Below are 19587 nucleotides of genomic sequence, written 5' to 3'. Positions count from 1 at the left end.
CTCCCTACAACCCCACATAACCCCTCCCAACTCCCTACAACCCCACATAACCCTCCCCAACTCCCTACAACCCCACATAACCCCCCTCCCAACTCCCCACAACCCCACATAACCCCTCCTCCCCAACTCCCTACAACCCCACATAACCCCTCCCCAACTCCCACAACCCCACATAACCCCTCCCAACTCCCTACAACCCCACATAACCCTCCCAACTCCCTACAACCCCACATAACCCCTCCCCAACTCCCTCCCCAACTCCTACAACCCCACATTACCCCGCCCCAACTCCCTACAACCCCCACATAACCCCACCCCAACACCCAACAACCCCCCCATAACCCTCCCCAACTCCCTACAACCCCACATAACCCCTCCCCAACTCCCTGCAACCCCACATAACCCCTCCCCAACTCCCTACAACCCCCACATAACCCCTCCCCAACTCCCTACAACCCCCACATAACCCCTCCCCAACTCCCTACAACCCCCACATAACCCCTCCCCAACTCCCTACAACCCCACATAACCCTCCCCTACTCCCGACAACTCCCACATAACCCCTCCCCTACTCCCTACAACCCCCACATAACCCCTCCCCAACTCCCTACAACCCCCACATAACCCCTCCCCAACTCCCTACAACCCCCACATAACCCCTCCCCAACTCCCTACAACCCCCACATAACCCCTCCCAACCCCGTTTGTCAAAGCCTCGAAGATCTGGAACAGTTCTTGCGATGAGGAGCGAACCAGCTGAATCCCCTGCATGCAAGTTTATTGTAGTCTTGTGAGGGAAGGACACTCCACACTCCACACAGCAAAGTAAGTGAAATATTATCATTACTATTACGTCATTACCAGTATTAGGATTAGTGTTATTGGTATTTAAATTATCATCATTATTATTGTCATTACTATTGTGTGGGCGTTGTAACTTGTGTAAGAAATAAGTACTCTGTTTCCCTAACCAATATTTCCTTCACCAGCTACATTAATATTAGTTTTAGGATTAGTATAGATATCGGTATTAGTACTGTCCTTATTATTACTGTTATTATTATTATTATTATTATTATTATTATTATTATTATTATTATTATTAGAGTGTGGAGGTTGTAACATGATTAAGGTGGCGAGGGAAACCTGGACTGGGAAACGAGTGAAGTACTGGTCAGCTACCTACATTATTACTAGTATATATTAGGATTAGTGTTGATATTGGTATTGGTATCTTGATCTTGATTGATAATACGCAGGGCATCTATCAGGTACATAACACCCATACTTGTGTTGGCTGTTGGGGGGACGGGGGAGCCGAGAGTGCTGGGGAGGGAAGCGAATGAAGTGTAATTGTTAGTGTTGGTGTGTTGTGGTGACAAGTGAGTGTGTATTGTTTTCTGAATGAGTCTATTGTACCGCAGTCTAAAATCTGTTGAGGGAGGCTGTTCCAGTTACGTGTGGTGCGTGGAAAGTATGAGTGCTTGTATGCGTCAATGTTAGTGTGATATGTTTGGTTTTTATGGATGTGTGTTACGAGTATGTTGACTGTTTGCGTTGTGTAAGTATGTATGTGGGTCAATGGCAATGTGACTGTTTGTGATCTTGTACATAAGTGAAAGTATGTGCGCTTGTCTGCGTATGTGAAGAGGTTCCATATTTATCTGTTGTTTGATCCGTGTTGTGATGCCAGGCGTTCGAGTGTAATTGTTTGTAATGAACCTTGCCGCCTTGGTGTTGATTTGTTCTAGCTTATCAATGTTTCCGTGTGTGCAAGGATCCCACGCAGCATTTAAGTGTTGGTCTCACAAGTGTGTTACAAGCTATGTGCTTAATGTCAGGTGTGCAATTATGTAAATATTTCCTCATGAACCTCAGTGGTCGGTTGGCTGTGGCACCGATGTGGTCTCTGTGAGTGCTGAATTTCAAGTTGGTATTATCATCGTTATTATCGTTATTGTTATTGCGTGGACGCTGTAACAAGGAAGAACTGAACTAGCTTAGGTAAAGATATGCTAGTTTAGTCTATTGTAATGTAAAAAGGTTGACGGGGTGTAAGAAAGAACTAGCTTAGGTAAAGATATGCTAGTTTAGTCTATTGTAATGTAAAAATAAGAAAGGTAAAAGCAGTAAAGATATGCTAGTTTAGTCTATTGTAATGTAAAAAGGTTGACGGGGTGTAAGAAAGAACTAGCTTAGGTAAAGATATGCTAGTTTAGTCTATTGTAATGTAAAAAAGTTGACGGGGTGTAAGAAAGAACTAGATTACGTTAATATATAAATTAGTTTAGCCTACCCTAGATCTGCAAGTTTGAGAGGGTACAGGGAAGGAAGTGACCCAGGTAAATATATGTAAGTTTAGCCTTGCTTAGGTATATGATAGTTTAGCGTACTTTAAGAATAATGCATTAAAGGGATATAAGGAAGAGCCTGGCTTAGGTGAATGTTAGCTTTTCCTACTGTAATGTTCAATGGTTTAGGGAGCAAGAGAGGACTGGCTCAGGTGAATATGTTAGTTTAGCTTACTGAAATATATTTATGTTGTCTACTGTATCATTATTATTATTATTAATTATTTTTTTAAAAAAAAAAAAAAAAAAACAAAAAAAAAAACATAACAAAAAAAAAAAAGCTAGCCAGAATCCAAAAAAAAAAAGAGGGAAGCCGAAGATAAAAGGAGGTTTCGGGAGGAGAGGTGTCTGAAAAGAAGAGTTCAAGTCAAAATACAGATGAAGGAGAAGGAGAAGGAGGAAGTTTGAGGAGGATTTACCGATGAAGATGTGAAAGAGTGAGTTTAACCTTGCATAAGGGTTTTAACAGTATGGGGATGAGATGGTAGAAAGAGAAGAAAGTCGAGCGGCGGGGGGGAAGGGGGGGGCGGGAGGGCAGTAACAAGTTCAGAAGAGCAGTCAGAATGGAAATATCGATAGAAGATAGAAAGAGGAAACATTGCGGCGGAATTTAAGAGGTGAAGAGTAAGACTAGTGAGGAGGAGAGCTGATGAGACGAAGGCCCTTGCCCTCTTGCTGTCAGAGAGAGCTGCTGTGTGGAGCCCCCCCACACATGAGATGCATACTCCATACATATACACACACATTTGTTTTGTTTACTGATTCATTTTCGGGTTTTATTTGACTTCTTGTTTTATGTATTTCTATATTCATCTACACAACTACTATATCGGGTAATGTAATGTACTGATATGAACTGTAAGGAGATGACTGGCTTATTCAATAATAATACAATAGGTGAAGTTTGGGGCATACGCTATAGCTGCGCGTGGCTTCGGTGCTCATCTCCGTTGCTTTGCCCCTTGAGCCTGTGGTGGGTAACAGCTGGTAACCCATATCCCCGGGACACAGGGCCAGTGTGACATTCTGGTTACAACAGTTCCCCTTCCCCAAGTTTCCCCAGAGAAGATGGCGCCACTATAAACATTTGCCTGCGCCATGACGGGCTGGGGACAAACACCATCCAGGTCCCTCAATCAAGCCTACCGGCGCTATAGGCGTAAAAAAAAAATCATAGGAAGTGTAGATAAATATAACAATGAATAAAACAAGAAGTTGAATAAAAACCGAAAATTAATAAGTAAACAAGTAAAACAATAATAGAACAGTAGATAACATAAATACAAAAAAAAACAGCAAAAAATAAGAGATGATAAAGAAAATATAATAAAGAAAATAAATAGAGAAAAATAAAAAGAACAAAAAGATGAAACAATAAAAACGAAAATATAGAAACACGCAAATAGACAAATAGTGAAGAATAGATAATACAGATATAAACCAAAAGCAAACCAGCAAAAAAAATAGACAATAAAGAAAATATATTAGAGAAAAAACAAAACAAAGAACAAAAATACGAAACAATAAGAACGAAAATATAGAAACACGCAAATAGACAAATAGTGAAGAATAGATGATACAGATATAAACCAAAAGCAAACCAGCAAAAAAAAATAGACAATAAAGAAAATATAATAGAGAAAAAACAAAACAAAGAACAAAAATACGAAACAATAAGAACGAAAATATAGAAACACGCAAATGGACGAATAATAAAGAAAAGATAATATAGAAAAAAAAAATTATAGCAGCAAAAACCAAAAAGTCCCCGCCACATGACCCCCTCGCGGGACTGCCTGCCGCGGCCCGCAAATAAAGTTAGGCCAAGTTTGTCAGCGGGTCGGGACGGGCAGCGCCGCGCCATTGCCCAGAGACCCACGATTGATGTTCTCAGGGATCACGACGGCTTTGGGAACTTGGATGAATGGCCCCAAATTCCTCGTCGCGCAGAATTTCAAGTGACGAATTCTATGAGGGTGTGAGGACGAGAGAGAGAGAGAGAGAGAGAGAGAGAGAGAGAGAGAGAGAGAGAGAGACTTATAATAACAAAGCAAGGTGCAGTTCTATAATCATACCATTGGTCTGTACAATATAATGATAGGCATATTTTTATTTTAATAGCCTCTCTCTCTCTCTCTCTCTCTCTCTCTCTCTCTCTCTCTCTCTCTCACACACACACACACACACACACACACACACACACACACACACACACACACGTACCAGAGAATTTCCCAAGTGGATATAGTACACTTATATCGCTTGGACAAACACATATATAGCCCTTAAAACAAGCATCTACACATATAACGTTTTCCAGGCGTGACACAGAGAGCACCTCGCCATTCAGAGACACACATTTCCTTATTTGCCTTACACACATTAAGCATCCCGCGTGCACACACCGAGATCAACACACGTTCACAACGGCGCGGTTAATGTATGCTGCCTCACATGTATGTAAATCCAGCCTCAACATACACACCCGCTGTATCGAATCAGTAAATATCCGTAAATCGCCTTCTGGTTTCCGCGGCAGCTACCTCAAACCTGACGTCCACTCCATGCAAGCCAAATCTTGGTCCCCTGGCGAAACCTGTATATTGATCAAGGCACAATATATACAAATTATCCGTTTCGAATCAATAAAGTTCAATAAACAGTCGTAATTGTTGCTCTCTGATCTCTGCGGCTGCTAACTCCACGCTGACGGCCCGCATATTTCTATTGTCATTATTTTAAAAAGACGAATCAGGGAGGGATGGAGGAGTGCGGTCACTAAATGCTCCTTTTTCAGCAGCCCCAAACACTGAGAGGGAGAAACGGCTATTTGGTGCCCACTCTTGAACAGGTCAGGTTACGTTAGCTGAGTAAAGTATGTTAATTACGACTGTCAACACACGCCAGACACATTAGACTTGTATCTGTACTGTATTTAACTTTGTGGAGGAATTAGTCTTTTGGTTAGTTTCGGAGTTACAGCCAAGCGTCTTCACTTTGGAATCTTATGCCAGAAGAGAGATTTTTAATAGGTATACTAGCGGCCCACCAGGATAAGGCTTGGCCACGTCACCGATACAACCTTCAGAAAATCCCTTATCAACACACAGTTACTGGCAGCCTCGCACTCCCTCGTTCCCCTTTCGAAAATAGATTAAAAAAAAATACAGTAATACCCGATGATATTTTGAGTCTGTAATTTATTCACGCGGAATATTTAATGAACCTCGTTCCGCTGAGGATAAAACTCCTCATTAAGCTGAAGAACATTTTTATTGGGCGTAAATTGGATATCAAAAGGTATAATCAGACTAGTTTAATTTTCTCTTCTAAAAGCGCGCAATGCTGCTGGCCAGTTGCGATGCGGTTCTTTTTTATTGGAAGGGAGTTGTTTTTTACCTTCAAGTTTGTTTTACGCTCCACCACCTCGTTCTTTTTGATGCGTGAATTGTTCTTTTTAGCATTTTTTTTTTACCGACCATTGATGTGTGATTAGGGTGGCGTCGCTGCTGTGATACGCATTGTTGCTTCGTTCTTTTTGATGTATGAATTGTTATTATAGCAAACTAACCGTTACTTCGTTCTTTTTGATGTATGAATTGTTAATATAGCAAACTAACCTTTACTCCGTTCTTTTTGATGTATGAATTGTTAATATAGCAAACTAACCGTTACTTCGTTCTTTTTGATGTATGAATTGTTAATATAGCAAACTAACCGTTACTCCGTTCTTTTTGATGTATGAATTGTTAATATAGCAAACTAACCGTTACTCCGTTCTTTTTGATGTATGAATTGTTATTATAGCAAACTAACCTTTACTCCGTTCTTTTTGGTGTATGAATTGTTATTATAGCAAACTAACCGTTACTTCGTTCTTTTTGATGTATGAATTGTTATTATAGCAAACTAACCGTTACTTCGTTCTAGCAAACTATCTAGACCTACCACAAGGGCGTCCGGAGGGGGCAAGAAAGGAAGATGATCCCCCTTGGAAATCTGTTCTGTTTCCGTTCACACTCTCGTCTGCAAGTTATATCGGAACTAATATCCTTCAAAACTCTAGGAATACACCTGTGCTGCAGTTATTAGGAAACCGTGTGTGCCATTGCCTTGTGGCTCACCAAGTTGAACATGAAGCTTCCTGAATATATGTATAAGACCTAAAACATATTGGCTTTGACCCCCCTTGAAAAAATTCCTGCACGCCCTTTTTTTATCAACAAAGGAGACAGCTCAAGGGCACACAAATAAAGGAAACAATAATTAAAAAGCCCGTTACTCGCTGCTCCTAAAAAGAATCCAAAGAGGTGGCCGAAAGAGGGGTCAATTTCAGGAGGAGAGGTGTCCTTGACTAACTATGAGAAATGTACAACGCACTGCACTTCGCCATGCATGTTGATGTAAGGCTTAATTCACTCGTCTTACTAATGATAATATAATTCATCATTACAAAATTTCGGGGATGGGGAATCTAAATGCAATGAGTAGGCAGGCTTCTGATAAGAATGTTTTCATACAAATTATAGTTCATTTCGGTTATTTCCTCTGTATCTCCTTCAACCTCATCCACTAGATACGATTTTTTTTTCTGAATACTCGAACTAAAAGTATATGAGATTAAAAAAAAAAATAATGTAACCTTTCCTTCTGTTTCTCGTGTTGCTTTCATTACAGTTCTATCTCATTTCCCATCTTCTTCCTCTATATCTCCTCGACCTCATCAAGAAGATTCGAGAACTCATTCCGAATATTCAAACTGAGAAAATATGAGATTAAAAAACAGAGCAGCCAGTATTTGAAATCTTGGGATAAGTTGGATGCCCGTTTCCCCCTTAACCCGGTCTCAGATTTACATAATTTTCATCAGGAATGTGGAAGAAGAGGAGGCGGAAATACCTGATGAGAGGTGAGCCGAAGGAGTTGCGTCTCAGAGTTTGGTCGCGACATGAAGGAAAATCTAGCTAGGACGATGCTGTGGGCTGAAGTAAAAGCTCTTAAAATGATACTGATACTGATGGATATTAATGGTACAGATGATTTTTTGATGAGAGGCGAAGCGAAGGAGTTGCGTCTTAAGAGTTTGGTCGCGACATTAAGGAAAATCTAGCTAGGACGATGCTGTGGGCTGAAGTAAAAGCTCTTAAAATGATACTGATACTGATGGATATTAATGGTACAGATGATTTTTTGATGAGAGGCGAAGCGAAGGAGTTGCGTCTCAGAGTTTGGTCGCGACATGAAAGAAAATCTAGCTAGGACGATGCTGTGGGCTGAAGTAAAAGCTCTTAAAATGATACTGATACTGATGGATATTAATGGTACAGATGATTTTTTGATGAGAGGCGAAGCGAAGGAGTTGCGTCTCAGAGTCTGGTCGCGACATGAAGGAAAATCTAGCTAGGACGATGCTGTGGGCTGAAGTAAAAGCTCTTAAAATGATACTGATACTGATGGATATTAATGGTACAGATGATTTTTTGATGAGAGGCGAAGCGAAGGAGTTGCGTCTTAAGAGTTTGGTCGCGACATTAAGGAAAATCTAGCTAGGACGATGCTGTGGGCTGAAGTAAAATCTCTTAAGATACTGATACTGATACTTATACTGATACTTATACTGATGGCTGGTGGTTTGACCCTTCTTCTGTACCATGAACCTAAAAGAGCACTCATTAGGACCCGATTGATCTCCTCTTCGGCCTTTGGAGATAGTTGACTTGTGAGAGGCGGAAGTGTCTGAAAATACTGATCTATGTAATTTTCTAACCCACTTCGATGTGAGCGCCGCCGAAAAAACATCCCAGAGAGCCCAGTGACTTTTTTTCTCAGCATTTTTCTCCCCGGTCTTAAAAGAGCCATAAATACTGACCTATGTAATGCTCTAACCCACTTCGATGTGAGCGCCGCCTGGTAGTGATGAAGTTAAAGTTTTCTCGCGCCGAAGAAAAACATCCCAGAGAGCCCAGTGACTTTTTTTTCAGTATTTTTCTCCCCGGTCTTAATGGAGTCATGAATACTGATCTATGTAATGCTTTAACCCACTTCGATGTGAGCGCCGCCTGGTAGTGATGAAGTTAAAGTTTTCTCGCGCCGAAGAAAAACATCCCAGAGCCCAGTGACTTTTTTCTCAGCATTTTTCTCCCTGGTCTTAAAAGAGCCATAAATACTGACCTATGTGATGCTTTAACCCACTTCGATGTGAGCGCCGCCTGGCAGTGATGAAGTTAAAGTTTTCTCGCGCCGAAGAAAAACATCCCAGAGACCCCAGTGACTTTTTTTTCAGTATTTTTCTCCCCGGTCTTAATGGAGTCATGAATACTGACCTATGTAATGCTTTAACCCACTTCGATGTGAGCGCCGCCTGGTAGTGATGAAGTTTAAGTTTTCTCGCGCCGAAGAAAAACATCCCAGAGAGCCCAGTGACTTTTTTTTCAGGCTTTTTCTCCCCGGTCTTAATGGAGTCATGAATACTGATCTATGTAATGCTTTGACCCACTTCGATGTGAGCGCCGCCTGGTAGTGATGAAGTTTAAGTTTTCTCGCGCCGAAGAAAAACATCCCAGAGAGCCCAGTGACTTTTTTTTCAGGCTTTTTCTCCCCGGTCTTAATGGAGTCATGAAAGTATGTTAATTATGGCTGTCAACACACGCCAGACACGCTAGACAGACACATTATTCATCACCACAACCACCACCAACACCATCACCACCATCATCACCACCAACATTACCACCACTACCTCCACAACCAGTAACAACACCACAAATATCTTCACTACCACCATCACCACCACCATCACCACTGCTGTCTCCTCTATCAAACTCCACCACCACCACCACCCTCCCCCTCTCACCCTCCCATCACCGCTGAATAGAGTCAATTATCAGACTTTAGGAAGTTATCAAAAGGCTGAAAATGGAAAGAAACGAGACTTGATTTCACGGCCGATTCACGACTCAATCTGGCCGCTGCAAAGTTAATACAGAGAAGAGACGCGTCCACGGCGGCCCAGTTCTTAAACACATTGACAAGGCTTTCATAGGAGCTTGTGAGGGGCATTTCCTTGGGTAGTTTTGTGACCCTGGTGGTGGTTTAACGATTACTACAGAGAAGAGACACGTACCGAGGGCCAATCTTTAAACCTTCGGCGTCCAAGCACACATAATTGACAAGGCATTCATAGGAGTTTGTGGACATTTCTTTGGGTAGTTTTGTGACCCTAGTGATGGTTTGACGATAAAGTTAATACGGAGAAGACACGTAGAGCCAATTCTGAAGCATTTCGGCGTCCAAGCACACACATTGACAAGGCTTTCGTAGGAGTTTTGAGGGGCATTTCCTTGGGTAGTTGTGTGACACTGGTGGTAGTCTGAAGCTTAATTTAATACAGGAAAGACACTTAAGGCCAATTCCTAAGTAGTAGCAGTAGTAGCAGTAGTAGTAGTAGTAGTAGTAGTAGTAGTAGTAGTAGTAGTAGTAGTAGTAGTAGTAGATGTTATTATTGTTGTTTTAGTTGTAGTAGTAGTAGTAGTAGATGTTATTATTGTTGTTTTAGTTGTAGTAGTGGTAGTAGTAGTAGTACCAGTAGTAGTAGTAGTAGTAGTAGTTGTAGATGTTATTATTGTAGTTTTAGTTGTAGTAGTAGTAGTAGTAGTAGATGTTATTATTGTTGTTTTAGTTGTAGTAGTAGTAGTGGTAGTAGTAGTAGTAGTAGTAGTAGTAGTAGTAGTAGTAGTAGTAGTTGTAGATGTTATTATTGTAGTTTTAGTTGTAGTAGTAGTAGTAGTAGTAGATGTTATTATTGTTGATGTAGCTGTAGTAGTAGTAGTAGTAGTAGTAGTAGTAGTAGTCAGCATCCTCGTACCAACAATAGCGAAGGAAAACGAAGCAACTCAATAACGTCACAAATATCAGGGCGTACACCTCACCAAAACCTCCTCCGCGGTACACTTGCATAATTGATAGTGGAACCCGCAGAGGCTTAAGCGAGAGAGAGGGAGGAGGAGCATCAGCAGGGAGGGGAGGGCAGACCCGCCTCTCATATATCCGTGCATGATAACCTGTTGAATGTTTGATGCCGCTGTTAGGTCAGAGGGCGGCTCGTGGGAGATGGAGGGGGACGCTTAAAGGTGACGATGGGGCCTGAGGCTGTTACTGGCCTGCTTATGTCTGCCTCTAGTACCTACTGCTGCTGTTGGTGGCGGTGTCTTTTTTTTTTTTACTGCAAAGGAGACAGCTCAAGGGCACAAAAAAGAGGAAACAATGATATAAAAAAAAGCCCGCTACTCGCTGCTCCAAAAGAAAAAAAAGATTCAAAAGAGGTGGCCGGAAGAGAGGCGTCCTGATACCCTCCTCTTGAAAGAGTCCTACACGATACTACGCTTTATTTCTTGTGGTGTGTTCGCTTGTGTTGTTGTGGAAGTTGGGGTATGTTCTTTTCTCTCCTTATTTGTGAAGGGGCACCAGGACACCTCTCCTCCCGAAATTGACCTCTCTTTCGGCCACCTCCTTGGATTCCTTTATGTAGGAGCAGCGAGTAGCGGGCTTTTTTTATTATTGTTTCCTTTTTTTGTGCCCTTGAGCTGTCTCCTTTGTTGTAAAAAAAAAACAGTTCATAGCTCTGGAATAAAAATGAGATTATTAGTAAAAAAGTATACGGTATCCTGACTAATTCAATTGATTTGATATGTAGGGCAGGCGGTGGGCGAATGGTCAGCTTGTGTTCTTTTCTCTATTTGTGCGGTTCATAGTTCTAGAATAAAAATGAGATTATGAGTAAAAAAGTATACGGTACCTTTAATAATTGAATTAGTCTGATATGTAGGGCAGGCGGTGGGCGAATGGTCAGCTTGTGTTCTTTTCTCTATTTGTGCGGTTCATAGTTCTAGAATAAAAATGAGATTATGAATAAAATAGTATACGGTACCGTGAATAATTGAACTGATCTGATAATTATGTAGGGGTAGGCGGTGGATGAGTGGTCAGCCTGCGGACGTGGTGAGCTTAGGGACCCAGGTTCGAGTCCCACCGATGCACGCAATTTTCAACCATCGCTGAGTGGCAGAATAAAGGAGAAAAGATAAACATTACATTGCATACAGCATTACATAAAGCCTTACATTACATAGATCACATAGCACCATCGGCCAGCCACTCACCAGGATGCAATGTGGAAAGGTTTCAGGCCCGTCACCGGAGAATTGTCGGGGCGGTAACGGCAGCTGTGACGCGAGCCTTAACCCGGTTTGAAGGCCATTTGGGACGAGAAAATTGCAGCAGCTGTGCGCGCGGGGAATTGAAAATGTTTTATGGGGTATTTCATTCACCGGATAGATATATGTTTAGTATTTTGAGAGGACAGGCATTTAGCTACATTTATATTTATAGAACGAGAAAATTGCAACAGCGGGGAAGTGGAAATGAGTGAGACACATATGTCGTATATTTTTAAGAGAACTTTTATTAGACACTGAAAGAGAACATTGGAACAGCTGTGCGTTCGGGGAAGTGGAAATGAATTAGACGTTATTTTATTCACTAGGATACTTAAATAAACTAGTTACATGGTTAGTATTTTGAGAGAACAGGGATTTAACTTTACATTTAGATACTGAAAGAGAACATTGGAACAGCTGTGCGTTCGGGGAAGTGGAAATGAATTAGACGTTATTTTATTCACTAGGATACTTAAATAAACTAGTTACATGGTTAGTATTTTGAGATAACAGGGATTTAACTTTACATTTAATACTGAAAGAGAACATTGGAACAGCTGTGCGTTCGGGGAAGTGGAAATAGTTCAGAAGCTTTTCCATTCACTAGAATAAAGTAATTTTTTTATATTTTACATTTCGACTATGATTTGCTTTCTTGGTTGTCGACCCCAGCCCGTTATGGCGCAGGCAAGTGTTTATAGTGGCGCCATCTTGCTTGGTTCATGCTGTCCCCCGGAGCTCATCTTTGATCCTCTTTTTAGAGAGAATCTATAATAGAGTCCGAGTTGATAGGTGGTCTTCAGGACAGCATGTAGGTAGTCTTAGGCCACTCGGCAGTGACTGAAAAAATGTTTTGTATTTTTAGAGAACATCCACAGAGCTACAAACATATCTTCGCACATTTGATGGAGAAGTATAGGAGGCATTTGCACCTTTCATAGACTCCCTCTCTTTCTTCCTCCATGCACAGAAAAGTCACGATTCTCTGTATGGTTCGAGGCCTGTCCCTGCACACTCTACAACACTCCAGCCGGTCACGTCCAGTCGAGCTGTTTGGAAAGAGGGCGGAGAGGCATGAAGGGACAGGAAGGGGAGGTAGGAAAATATAGTTGCACGATTTATTATTATCTTCATATACAAGGAGAGATGTGTGAGAGAGAGAGAGAGAGAGAGAGTTTATACATAGAGAATCAGACCACACAGATCCCATGGTCCAGACTAGGTGGTATGGCCTTAAACCTAAGTGATTCTACATTAATCAGATTGCTCCAAAACGTTGCATTTCAACTCTAGTTAATATAAAGAGAGAGAGAGAGAGAGAGAGAGAGAGAGAGAGAGAGAGAGAGATTGATTTCTTTCCAGGGGTTGTCTATATATTTTTAGTTTCCTTTCCTTTATATAAACTTTTTTTCTACTCACATTCAGCCCTTTGCGTCGGGAGGCTCTCTTGGGGGGCATAGTGGACGGCCCAGCCCGGTAGTGGCGCGGGCGAATTTTATTTATAGTGACTCCCGTGATGTGCGACTCTTGCTGGTCCTTTGTCCCCCTTTGCTCCTCTTGGCTGAACTCCCTCAAGTCTTTCCTAATGGTGCGGGGTAAGTTTTATTCTAAGTGACTGCCGTGATGTATGACACTTGCTTGGTCGTCAGTCCCCCCCACCCCCCACCCCACCCCTCCACCTCCCTTCCAGTGCTTCTTTTGACCAAACTCGTCGGTCAAGTTTAGGGTTGACTGAAGACCTCCTCGACGGCATGTGGGTGAGCTTCCAACACTCTGGGAGGCTCAAATATTAATGCTTTCAACGCCTCAGCTTCCTGGATTCAGTTCTGTTCAGGCCCACGTTAACACGGTAGCAGCGACGGGTCAAATTTGTGGGTTTACAGCGTACCAGTGACGGGCCAAATTTTGCCATGATATAAACCCCCCAAAATAGATGATGCCTAAACTGATCACAAATGCGTTGATATACATTATGAAGTTGTTTGCGTGAGTGATGATTTTTTCTCATTTTTCTTGCTTAAAGGGAAGGGCCTTTAAGAAACTTGATCCCCGCAACTACCGGGTTAATATTCGCAGGTATTCTTATGCAGTTCGTCATCTTATTATTTTTTTTACAAGGGCAAGAGACAAAAGGAGGAGGTAAAAGGCCCTCTAGACGCTGCTCCAACCAAAGAAAACGGAACGAGAAGCCAGGGGAGAGTTTAAGTCGTAGGCAGGAGGAGATATAGACGCAGGAAGGCTGTCTTGCGGGTATAACTTCTCATAAACCATTTCTCTGGCGTGGTTTGCTATTTTTTCATGGCATGCGACGGAGATGAGCACCGAGGCCACGCGCATCTATAGTGTATTCTCCCTCCCTCCCAAAAAACAAATGATAATCGTATTCCTATAGAGACACACATACTTATACCCCAAGAGGATTTAACATACGACCTTTTCTCATGGCATAATCATCTTTCTACACAGATTATATATATTCCTATACACATCTTCACACACTCCAACGGGATGTGATTGATAATACGACTCTTTGGGGGCTCATCATCATTTTTCTTCTTCATTCAATCACACACCAGCTGATAAAGGGAAAGGGAGAATAGAAAATAGATCCTACATGCTTCAGGGCCATATTCTCAAACACGTAATTCACTTTGCTTTCGTGGGAGTTAAGGGCATTTCCAGGGGTAGTTTTATGACCCTGGTGGTAGTCTGAGCCTTCTTCTGTACCGTGAACCTAAAAGAACACTCATTAGAACCCGATTAACCTCCTTTTTGGCCTTTGGAAATAGTTGGGGTGAGGGGTGGGAGCATTTGACAATACCGACCCTCAGACCCACTCCCGGGTTAGCTACATCTGCTCTGTTTCAAGGGAGGATCAATAGGGCTGCCATAGGACCCCCGAACGCCCAACCCTTCCTAGGTCACCCCCATGAAAGCCAGGAAACGACCCACCCACATGAGATAATAAAAAAAAGATAAATTAAAGGAAATGAAAGATAAAAGATAATAGAATAGTGAAGAATAGATATCAAGGGAGACATTTTTTCTTTCTTTCTTTCTTTCTTTCTTTCTTTCTTTCTTTCTTTCTTCCTTCCTTTCTTTTTCTCCCGCCTCCCTTCCTCTTTCCTTCCTTCCTTCCTTCTTTCCTTCCTTTCTTTCCTTCCTTCCTTTCTTCCTTCCTTCCTTTCCTTCCTTCCATGTTTCCATGTTTCCATGTTTCTATCCTTCCTTCCTTCCTTCCTTCCTTCCTTCATCTTCCCCCTCTCCCACCACACCGCAAACGCACCCAACCACACGACCACAACCTTCCACCACCAAACTCCACCACACCACCAACTATCACCCACCACCACCACAACCAACCCACCTACCCCACCTCACCTCCTCGTTCGGGTTCAGTCCTCTCGTGTTTAACCTTCAAACTTTCTGTGCCATGTTCCGTCATTTCGGCACTTTTTTTGGCGTGGCTAATTTCGAAAAGTTGAGGCGAGTAGCAAACACTTGTAGCCTGTGAACTGTGTGGCGTATAGTGCGTTCTCTCTCTCTCTCTCTCTCTCTCTCTCTCTCTCTCTCTCTCTCTCTCTCTCTCTCTCTCTCTCTCTCTCTCTCTCTCTCTCTCTCTCTCTCTCTCTCTCTCTCTCACACACACACACAACAACTATTTTCAAAGGCTCCAAATGAGATATGTCGAGTTCTTACGAGTGATTTCCATTCGGGGCGCAGAAACCTTGTCAAACTACCACTAGGCTCGTACAACTACCCACGAAAACTCCCACAAAGACCTCTACCAAAGTCTTATCAAATGTCGGTGTGTGAGCTGCGAAATATTTGAGTATGTGGGACCATGAGCCTTCATCTGGTGGCGGCTATGACGAGGGCGCGGGATATGGAGTAGGTACAGGAGTAAGCGGAAGACAGCAGCCTCTCTGGAGCGATACAGAAAGAGCGGCTACAGCAGGAGGCAGGAGAGGTCTGCTGGCGTGTCGCTGGTGGAGCCAATTGGTTTCATATTTGTACGACGTTACTGACGAGCGGAACTCAAACACTCCAGCTCCCCTTGCAGCGAGGGCCGGGAGTGTGTGAGTACCTAGGAGGCGGGGCGGCGAGGACCAAGAAACACAATGGATGGTGAAAGAAAACAGCAAGGCAGATGGGTGAGGGGAAAAATAATGGAAGGGGAAATGTTGATTCTTGTAATATGAAGAATCCATATGAAAAATCGTATAGCATTTCTGTTGGGTAAAGATAAAAAGAAACTGTAAATATTAGAGACAGGTAAAAGAAAACAGCAATCCAGACGTGATCGGAAAAATATAATGAAATAATTCGTTCTGTTAATCTAAAAAATCTAAAAGAAAAATCGCGTTAACGTTATTGTTGGGTTGACAGGAAAGTAAAATGTAAATATTCAATAAGTAAAAGTAAACAGCGGACCAGACGTGCTCGGAAAAAGATAATGAAAGAGAAAATATTTGTGTATTAATCTAAAGAGTCTAAAAGATAAATCATGTAAACTCTAATGTTGGGTGCACAGGAAAATATATTAAATGATTAGTAACAGTAATTAAAAAAAAAAATAATATAACAGAAAAATCGTTTACACATTATTGTTGGGCACACAGAAAAATATATTAAATGATTAGGGACAGTAATAAAAAAAAATAATATAACAGAAAAATCGTTAGATATTATTGTTGGGCACACAGGAAAATATATTAAATGATTAGGGACAGTAATAAAAAAATAATATAACAGAAAAATCGTTAGACATTATTGTTGGGCACACAGGAAAATATATTAAATGATTAGGGACAGTAATTAAAAAAGAAATAATATAACAGAAAAATCGTATATTCATTATTATTGGGCACACAGAAATATTAATCAAGATATTAGTGACAATAATCCAAAGAAAGTAATAATATAACAGAAAAATCGTTTACACATTATTATTGAGCACACAGAAATATTAATCAAGATATTAATGATAGTAATCCAAAGAACCTCTCAAATGTCATGCACGTGTACACTATTAATGAATTACTGCTTACCTGATGAGAGGCGTGTGTGCGCTAAATGCTCGATACAGTGAAGGAAATTAACAATGGTGGCAAGTCTGAGCTAGGTATGCTACAGCTACATCAACAATAATAACATCTACTACTACTACTACTACAGCTACATCAACAATAACAACATCTACTACTACTACTACTACTACTACTACGACCCTGCCTCTCACATCAACAATATCCAAAGGCCAAAACGGAGATCAGTCGGGTTCTAATGAGTGTTTTTGTAGGTTCATGGTACAGAAGAAGGGTCAGACTACCACCGGGGTTATTAAACTACCCCTGGAAAGGCCCACAACTCCTATGAAACCCTTGTCAAATATGTGTGCTTGGGCGAGGAAGTGTTTAACGATCCGGCCCTTGTTGCGATGTTGACGGAGACTTGGTGTTGATAGTAATGCCTATAGAGCGCACATAACATGATATCATATATGCAGGTTCTATAATCGTCCAAAAACTCATGGTAATCATTGATTTCTTGAACCTTTGAACGTTAAAAAACCCAAGTCGACAACTTTACCGTCTATTTTTTTTTAGCTCTGGCTCATTCGCATTCAGTCCGCCATGTGACCCCGGCTGTTGCGGCGCCAGTTATTATAATATTAAACAATCAACAACAACCGTGGCCTCATAAATTTACTTCTTCCTTGCCGCCGGTTTAACCTCATGTTTTCTATTAACCTTTATATCAATAATATTATTTTAATTTTAACGATAAAATGCATATTATTTTCAGCCTCAAAAGTCCCCAAATCGAGAGTGAATGTCCCCATGTCCCCATCAGTGCCCCGTAATCCCCAAATCTAGGGACAAAATCCCCATATCTTGCATCACTGAGTCGGTGATGTCGCCTGCAGCAATGGGACACGTCACGAACACGTTTAACAAAGAGGGTTGCTGAATAAGGAAGGTGGTGTCGCCTGCAGCCTCGGACGCGTCACCGGCACGTCAAGGGAGTATAGTTGAGATAATGAACAGGTGAAATTCAATCAGAGTGACCCTCGCAATCATGGCGGCGCGGCCTTCACCAAAGGGCCGCCCCTCCCCGCCTTAATGGAATCCACTTACCCGACTTATCATTAGCGTAATTCTCATTTTCCGCCACAGGGAAGCGAGGTAATTGGTCGCAAGGGATCGGCGATTTTCTGCGAGTGTTCTGCTTAGTTTATTACGAGACGGTCCTAGGAGCCTTTGGTTGGTAGTGTCAGATGCTCCCACCCCTCACATCAAGTATTTCCAAAGGCCAAAAAGGAGGTTAATCGAGTTCTAATGAGTGTTCTTTTAGGTTCACGGTACAGAAGAAGGCTCAGACTACCACCAGGGTCATAAAAGTACCCCTGGAAATGCCCTAAACTCCCACGAAAGACTAATAAATTACGTGTTCTTGGGCGCAGAAATGTTTAAAAATATGATCCTCTACGTCCTTGGTCAGGGATCAGACATGCCTTCACTGCAGCCCTGCGCCGCACGAACTGACTTAACAGACTTTTTTTACGCCTTGGCTGTAGGGCAGGTAGGCTGTAGTGATGGGGTCTACAGTGAAACGTAAGAAACAAAAGTAGAAAATGAGAATACATCATGGGCAAGGTTGGATTGTGTGAGTCCGTGTGTGTTTGGATAGACAGATAGATAGATAGATAGATAGGTAGGTAGATAGATAGATAAGAAATTGACCTCTCTTTCGGCCATCTCTTTTGATTCTTTTTTGTAGGAGCAGCGAGTAGCGGGCTTTTTTATTATTGTTTCCTTTTTTTGTGCCCTTGAGCTGCCTCCTTTGTTGTAAAAAAAAATGAAACCGTCACTATGTACTCTCGGAAAGTTAGGCTGTTAATCAGAGTAACAACTGGTTCTCTTTTGTTACAACGAATTAAGAGGCACACAATCTCCCCTCTCGGCCTCCGTCACCACTTCCCTGCTCGGCTCCGGCATATGACCACAGATGTTGCGCCGACTAAACGAAACTTTCCTTTTTTTCCCCGCTCGGCTCTCCGCTTCATCCCTGTCCTCCTCCAACTCTCTGCCTGAAATAAGGTCAACCTCTACCCAGGAAAGAAAAAACTGAATTCTTGTCCGATAGTTTAGTTTACATTAAAGAGTTAGTTACAAGCTGGCCGGAGCCGTCGTCTTTAAGTCAAATACCAGACTCGTTAATACTTTAACCTATAGAAGGCGAATCTTAAGGCCAACGTTCACAGTGCGGGACACAACCAACGCTTAACCATGTAACCCCCGCGTCCCTGGTTGGTTCTCCCTTCAGTAGGTTATATGAGTGGTGTGAGGGCAAGCCTGACGACCCTCTGAAGGCGACTCTTAGGCCAAGGTTCACAGGGCCAACACAACCTCCGCTTAACCATGTAACCCCCGCGTCCCTGGTTGGTTCTCCCTTCAGTAGGTTATATGAGTGGTGTGAGGGCAAGCCTGACGACCCTCTGAAGGCGACTCTTAGGCCAAGGTTCACAGGGCCAACACAACCTCCCCACTGCCATGTAACCCCAGCGTCCGTGATTCACAAGGCATTAGCGGCATAGTACAGGGCGTTAACAATATCGGCATTCACAAAACCCGCGCTAATGACTAAATGTAAGGGGCAGACTACCACCAGGGTCATAAAACTACCCTGGAAATAGCCCTTAAGACCCTCTCTATATGTGTGTCAGTCGAAGGAATAGCATCAAACGAGGCGCTTCTAACTTTGCTGGGCGTGCGGGCGTGGGTGCAGGCGTACATCTTCACTCTTCAATTAGCCGCCCCCTCATATTTGCCTCTGCCAGTGTAACGTGATATCTCCTCTTCAATGTTTCACCTTTTCACCACGAGAGCCGAGTACTGACACTAGCCATTTTTACTGTCACGCCGCACTCCCACGTTGACTCAAGCTTGGCTGTTCTCCCACTGTTCCAACTCTCTACTTTGTTTATGACCTTGGCTTCTTATACGTAGTAGTAGTAG

The 19587-nt window shown here is 42.4% G+C and overlaps 1 protein-coding gene across 2 annotated transcripts in view; it reads left to right on the top strand.

Moving 5' to 3' along the window:
- Positions 1-12550: 12550 nt before the first annotated feature.
- Positions 12551-19587, top strand: part of LOC126988803 (solute carrier family 23 member 1-like) — a 37222-nt gene continuing 30185 nt past the window's right edge. The window contains exon 1 of one of the 2 annotated variants that reach the window (XM_050847224.1): positions 12551-12661. In XM_050847224.1, coding sequence (XP_050703181.1) covers positions 12641-12661 — 21 coding nt within the window. In that variant the 5' untranslated portion in view covers positions 12551-12640. The remainder of the gene's footprint in view (positions 12662-19587) is intronic. The other variant, XM_050847228.1, reaches the window with a different exon arrangement.

Source organism: Eriocheir sinensis, chromosome 70, assembly GCF_024679095.1.
Source record: "Eriocheir sinensis breed Jianghai 21 chromosome 70, ASM2467909v1, whole genome shotgun sequence".
NCBI classification, from domain to species: domain Eukaryota; kingdom Metazoa; phylum Arthropoda; class Malacostraca; order Decapoda; family Varunidae; genus Eriocheir; species Eriocheir sinensis.
The sequence above is the reverse complement of the archived record's forward strand: the minus strand, read 5'-3'. Positions and strand labels throughout refer to the sequence as shown.